Raw genomic sequence first — 6816 nt, 5'->3', positions numbered from 1 at the left:
AAGAGTATAAAGAGGAGGATGGTGTGATGAAGGAGATCTCTGAAGGACACAAGGATCTCTACAAGAACAGTATGATGGAGCCACCTAATACCAGGAACCCACCAGAGAGATGTCCCCGTCCTCTGTATTCCCGGGATTCCACACAGGAAGATCTCACCATTCCTCCCTATTGCAAGGTTGGTGGGACGATGTTTGGATTTCTTATGTGATGTCACAATAATAAAGCTTATATCTTACAGATGATATTCTCTCTCATTCTCTTGGTTTAGAGTGGAGATCCAATCGATATAGAATTTGAGGTGAAATCAGAAGTAGAAGAGACGTATGTGAGGGATGATCAGCAGTCTATGGAGGAGGATGGAATAACGGGGACATTTATAGAGGAGGACACTCCTACAGAGATCAGCACAGGTGTCCCATAATATATTCTTCTCTTATCTCTGCTCTGTTACTGCTCACTGATTGGTCCAGAGTACGGGCGGGGGCTGAGTGATATCAGCCAATAACAGGTTGATAATGGTCCCCTCCCTGTACTAATACCCGTCCTGGGGTTCAGCTGGCAGTATTAGGTTGTGTGTCACTCCTAGTTACAGTAGCACATATGATAACACAGATTGAGCCTTTCTTAGGTTGGTCCTTCTTCTTCGAGCACTAAGCCTATGGTCACTTGTTCTATGGTAAAGGGTCTTCAAGTCTGAACTTTGACCCTCTTGTTTATCAGAGATCACATGACCCAGTGCCTAGGCTTGTGGTTGTGTAAAGAGCACGCCCCTCCCAGTCCCCATTGGTTCCTGCTCTTCTGACAAGTCTGTATAAATGTAGAAGTGATCTGGGAGGAGGACCAAAGGTTCTTTGATGGGGGGAAGTGTCCCAGCTGGTTGGGACCTCCACAGAGAACATCTCCTCACTCATATCTACCTGATCCAGATGGAATCTTGATGGAAGTGAACTAACCCTCTCAGATCTATTGATGATGTCTTTCTATTTTTCCAGGACACGCCATGGAGAAACCCTCAAAGGATCGTCTCACTTTATCTCCAGGTTGTAAAATGGAAGATGAGGACATCCCAGGAGATTGTGGAGGAGAAAAGACAATGAGCTCCACTATGGATGGAGGACTTCACAGTGTGGATAGACCATGGAATCCCTCCGACTCTGAGCAACCTCGTACTGTGAGGGGTGGTGACGGGAGTCAGGGGGAGGGGAAACCTTCATTTCCTGAATGTGAGGAAAGTTCTAGCTCTGAATTACGTTTTTTTAAGCATCAGAGATCTCACACAGGGGAGAGACCGTATTCCTGTCCTGAGTGCGGGAAATGTTTTTCAGAGAAGTCCGATCTTTACGTCCATCATAGAACTCACACAAGGGAAGAGGTGCATTCCTGCTCTGAGTGCGGGAAATGCTTTAAATGCAAATCAGAACTTGTCAAACATCAAGTATCACACACGGGGGAGAGATCATATTCCTGTCCTGAGTGCGGGAAATGTTATCCACTGAAATCAACGCTTGGCAGACATGTGAAAACCCACACAGGTGAGAAGCCGTATTCCTGTTCTGAGTGCGGGAAATGTTTTGCAGAGAAGTCCCGTCTTTACATTCATCTTAAAATTCACACTGGAGAGAAGCAGTACACCTGCTCTGAGTGCGGGAAATGTTTTCTACAGAAACCAGAGCTTGACAGACATAAAATGTCTCACACAGGGGTCAAACCTTATTCCTGTTCTGAGTGCGGTAAATTTTTTACGCAGAAAGCAACACTTGTCATACATCAAAAATCCCACACAGGTGAGAAGCCGTTTTCCTGCTCTGAGTGCGGGAAATGTTTTACAATGAAATATGAACTTGTCAGACATCAAATAACTCACACAGGGGAGAGACCGTATTCCTGTTCTGAGTGCGAGAAATGTTATCAGTGGAAATCAGAACTTGTCAGACATCAAAGAACTCACAGAGGGGAAAAGCCGTATACCTGCTCTGAGTGCGGGAAATGTTATCTACATAAAGTAGAACTTGACAAACATCAAACTTCTCACACAGGGGTGAGACCATATTCCTGTCCTGAGTGCGGGAAGTCTTTTCCGCTGAAATCAACACTTGTCAGACATGTAAAAACCCACACCGGTGAGAAGCCGTATTCCTGTTCTGAGTGCGGGAAATGTTTTGCAGAAAAATCCTATCTTTACGTCCATCATAGAACTCACACAGGGGAAAAGAAGTATACCTGCTCTGAGTGCGGAAAATGTTATGACCGGAAATCAGATCTTGACAGACATCAAACTTCTCACACAGGGGAGAGACCGTATTCCTGTCCTGAGTGCGGGAAGTCTTTTCTGCGGAAAATAACATTTGTCAGACATCAAAGATCTCACACAGGGGAGAAGTCGCATACCTGCTCTGAGTGCGGGAAATGTTATGACCGGAAATCAGAACTTGACAGACATCAAACTTCTCACACAGGGGAGAGACCGTATTCCTGTCCTGAGTGCGGGAAGTCTTATCTGCGGAAAATAACACTTGTCAGACATCAAAGATCTCACACACTGGAGAAGTCGTTTACCTGCTCCGAGTGCGGGAAATGTTATGACCGGAAATCAGATCTTGACAGACATCAAACTTCTCACACAGGGGAGAGACCGTATTCCTGTCCTGAGTGTGGGAAGTCTTATCCTCTGAAAATAACACTTGTCAGACATCTAAAAATCCACACCGGTGAGAAGCCGTATTCCTGTTCTGAGTGTGGGAAATGTTTCCCAGAGAAGTCCCTTCTTTACCGCCATCATAAATCTCACACTGAGAAAAAGAAATAATAATAAAGATGAAAAAAGTAATTCTTCCTTGTGTGCGGGAAATGTTCCACTGAAATCAGAACTTGTCACACATCAAAGATTTTATATGGGTGAGAATCCGTATTCCTGTCCCCGGTGTGGGAAGTGTTATCCGCATAAATCAACACTTGTCCGACAATAAAAATCCCATATGGGTGAGAAGCCGTATTCCTGTCCCCAGTGTGGGAAGTGTTATCCGCATAAATCAACACTTGTCCGACAATAAAAATCCCATATGGGTGAGAAGCCGTATTCCTATCCTGAGTGTGGGAAATATTGTCATTGGAGATCACAGATTCTTCTACATGAATCAGAGGATTCACACAAGTATTCCTGCGGAAAGTGTGGGAATTTTTTCTCAAAGAAGTCCACTTTACTGACATCAGAGGATTCCCCCAGGCAGAAGACCTATTCCTGCACAAAGTACGGAAAATGTTTTTCACAGAAGTCCACTCTTTACTGACATCAGAGGAGCAACTCTAGACATTATAAAACAATTCCTATCATTTTACTGTTTAGTAAAAATCTTTTCTGTAAATATTTCCTGCAACATTTTTTGTTTCATTAAAAATCGTTAAGCTGAATCTCTGAAGGCTCTAAATAGAAATGAATGAACTTTTTGCCTCTGGTAAGACGTTACTCCATTGTAAACTCTGATATATTCCTGTCTGGACGTGGCAGCGAGTAATACAGACATTTTCTTTAAAGGGCAGGATTGAAAATCCCATATGGGTGAAAAGTCGTATTCCTGTCCCGGGTGTGAGAATCGTTATCCGTAGAAATCAACTCTTATCAGACAATAAAAATCCCATATGGGTGAGAAGCCGTATTCCTGTCCTGAGAGCGGGAAGTATTTTTCAGACAAGTCCCATCTCTTGAAGACATTTGTTGGAATCAGACTTGTTAGAAGCCATATTCCTGTCCTGAGGGTAGGAAATATTGTCATTGGAGATTACAGATTTTTCTACATGAAAGACTTCACACAGGTGAGAAGTGGTATCCCTGTCCTGAGTGCGGGAAATATTCTCCAAAGAAGTCCACTCTTTACCGACATCAGAGGATTCACACAAGTAGTTGACCCATTCCTGCGGAAAGTGTGGGAATTTTTTTTCAACTTTTCTGTAAATATTTCCTGCATCATTATTTGTTTCATTAAAAATCGTTAAGCTGAATGCTCTAAATAGAAATGTATGAGCTTTTTGCCTCTGGTAAGACGTTACTCCATTGTAAACTCTGATATATTCCTGTCTGGACGTGGCAGCAAGTAATACAGACATTTTCATTGAAGGTCAGGATTGAAAATCCCATATGGGTGAGAAGCGACATTCCTGTTCCGGGTGTCGGAGCATCTCTAGACATTATAAAAAAATCCTATCATTTTACTGTTTAGTAAAACCTTTTCTGTAAATATTTCCTGCATCATTTGTTTCATTAAAAATCGTTAAGCTGAATCTCTGAAGGCTCTAAAGAGAAATGAAAGAACTTTTTGCCTCTGGTAAGACGTTACTCCATTGTAAACTCTGATCTATTCCTGTCTGGACGTGGCAGCGAGTAATGCCGCGTAGACACGATCAGTTTTCTCGTCGGAAAAACTGTCATGTTTTTTCTTGGACGAGAAAACTGGCCGTGTGTAGGCGCTCCAGCATTTTTCACGGCGAGAAAAACGCCGAGAATCACGACGGGAAAATTTAGAACATGTTCTAAATTTTCTCGTTGCGAATTGCAGCGGTTTTTTTTCTCTGCAGTTTTCCCGTAGGGAAACACTATTAGGGAGCCTACACACGGCCGGTTTTCTCGACCAAGAGAAAACCTGTCGGGGAAAAAACGGCCGTGTGTACACAGGGAAAAGGGACCAAGCCGGTCCTCGGTTTTCCCGTCGTGTGTACGCGGCATAATACAGACATATCCTTTAAAGGTCAGGATTGAAACGGCAGATGGTGTCAATGGTGCGGATAAAGAGTTAACTGTGTCATGGCTTACAATATTGTCTAAGAGATGGAAACTGGTTTGGTTGGACAGGTGTGGTGTTAGTGCATCAATCATCCCAACTATTGCCTGCCACCAGATGTAGCCTGTCACCTGCCACCAGATGTAGCCTGTCACCTGCCACCATTTCCCCTGCCTCCAGATGTAGCATGTCACTTGCCTCCAGATGTAGCCTGTCACCTGCCACAATTGCCTGCCACCATATGTAGCCTGTCACTTGCCACCATTGCCTGCCACCAGATGCAGCCTGTCACATGCCACTATTGCCTGCCATCAGATGTAGCCTGTCACTTGCCACCATTGCCTGCCACCAGATGCAGCCTGTCACATGCCACCATTGCCTGCCACCAGATGTAGCCTGTCACTTGCCACCATTGCCTGCCACCAGATGTAGCCTGTCACTTGCCACCATTGCCTGCCTCCAGGTGTAGCATGGCACTTGCCACCAGATGCAGCCTGTCACATGTCACCAATGCTTGCCACCAGATTAAGCCTGTCACTTGCCACCATTGCTTGCCACCAGATGTAGCATGTCACTTGCCACCATTACCTGCCACCATATGTAGCCTGTCACTTGCCACCATTGCCTGCTACCAGATGCAGCTTGTCACTTGCGACCATATCCTGCCTCCAGATGTCGCCTGTCACTTGCCACCAGATGTAGCCTGTCACTTGCCACCAGATGTTGCATGTCACTTGCCAATATTGCCTGCCACCAGATGCAGCCTGTCACATGCCACCATTGCTTGCCACCAGATGTAGCCTGTCACTTGCCACCATTGCCTGCCACCAGATGTAGCCTGTCACTTGCCACCATTGCCTGCCACCAGATGTAGCCTGTCACTTGCCACCATTGCCTGCCTCCAGATGCAGCATGTCACTTGCCACCAGACGCAGCTTGTCACATGTCACCATTGCTTGCCACCAGATGTAGCCTGTCACTTGACACCATTGCTTGCCACCAGATGCAGCCTGTCACATGTCACCAGTGCTTGCCACCAGATGTACCCTGTCACTTGCCACCATTGCCTGCCACCAGATGCAGCCTGTCACTTGCTACCAGATGAAGCCTGTCACCTGCCACCAGATGTCGCATGTCACTTGCCACCATTGCCTGCCACTAGATATAGCACGTCACTTGCGACCATTTCCTGCCACCAGATGCAGCTTGTCACTTGCCACTATTGCCTGTCAACAGATGTAGCATGTCATGTCATTCGACATAGAGAGAAAAGATTAGACTGAGGCCTCGTACACACGATAGGAGAGCCAGAGGACAACGGTCTGAAGGACCGTTGTCTTAGGTTAACCGATGAAGCTGACTGATGGTCCGTCACGCCTGCACACCATAGGTTAAATAACCGATCGTGTCAGAACTCGGTGACGTAAAACACAACGACGTGCTGAAAAAACGAAGTTCAATGCTTCCAAGCATGCGTCGACTTGATTCTGAGCATGCGCAGGTTTTTAACCGATGCTTTTGCATACTAACGATCGGTTTCGACCTATCGGTTAGGCGTCCATCAGTTAAATTTTAAAGCAAGTTCCCTATTTTTTTAACCGAAGGTTAAATAACCTATGGGGCCCCCCACACGATCGGTTTTGACTAATGAAAACGGTCCTTCAGACCGTTGTCCTCTGGCTATCCTATCGTGTGTATGAGGCCATAGAGAGAAAAGATCACTGCTGGAATTGGGTGGGGGAAGTAAAATAAAATTAATGATGTTGATGAATGTTATTGGCTGATTTTAACAAAAGAGGAGGAGCAGTAAAATAGCTAGAAGTTTGCACTTGGAGAAACAAATGTGAAAGTCGGCTGACTGTTGGGGTAGACAATTCAACATGGACGACAAAGATTCGACCAAGCAGCGAAAAACATACAAACGTTGAATCTGTCATTAAAGGCTTATGGTGTCTGTCGAAAGTTCTAAGAATATTCTACGGAGCAGCTAAACTGTTCGGCGCTGCAAACGTACGTTTCCGGTCAAATATATCCGCCCATAGA

The 6816-nt window shown here is 45.3% G+C and overlaps 1 protein-coding gene across 1 annotated transcript; it reads left to right on the top strand.

The window, feature by feature from the left end:
• Nucleotides 1-846: 846 nt before the first annotated feature.
• On the top strand, nucleotides 847-4276 carry LOC120909699 (gastrula zinc finger protein XlCGF26.1-like). The gene has a single exon (XM_040321426.1). It carries the CDS (start codon nucleotides 1002-1004, stop codon nucleotides 2805-2807), a length of 1806 nt encoding a protein of 601 aa, XP_040177360.1. The 5' UTR covers nucleotides 847-1001; the 3' UTR covers nucleotides 2808-4276.
• Nucleotides 4277-6816: the final 2540 nt, after the last annotated feature.

Source organism: Rana temporaria, chromosome 8 (genome assembly GCF_905171775.1).
Source record: "Rana temporaria chromosome 8, aRanTem1.1, whole genome shotgun sequence".
In the NCBI taxonomy this organism is placed as follows: domain Eukaryota; kingdom Metazoa; phylum Chordata; class Amphibia; order Anura; family Ranidae; genus Rana; species Rana temporaria.
Note: the sequence above shows the minus strand (reverse complement) of the source record. Positions and strands in the feature narration are given on the sequence as shown.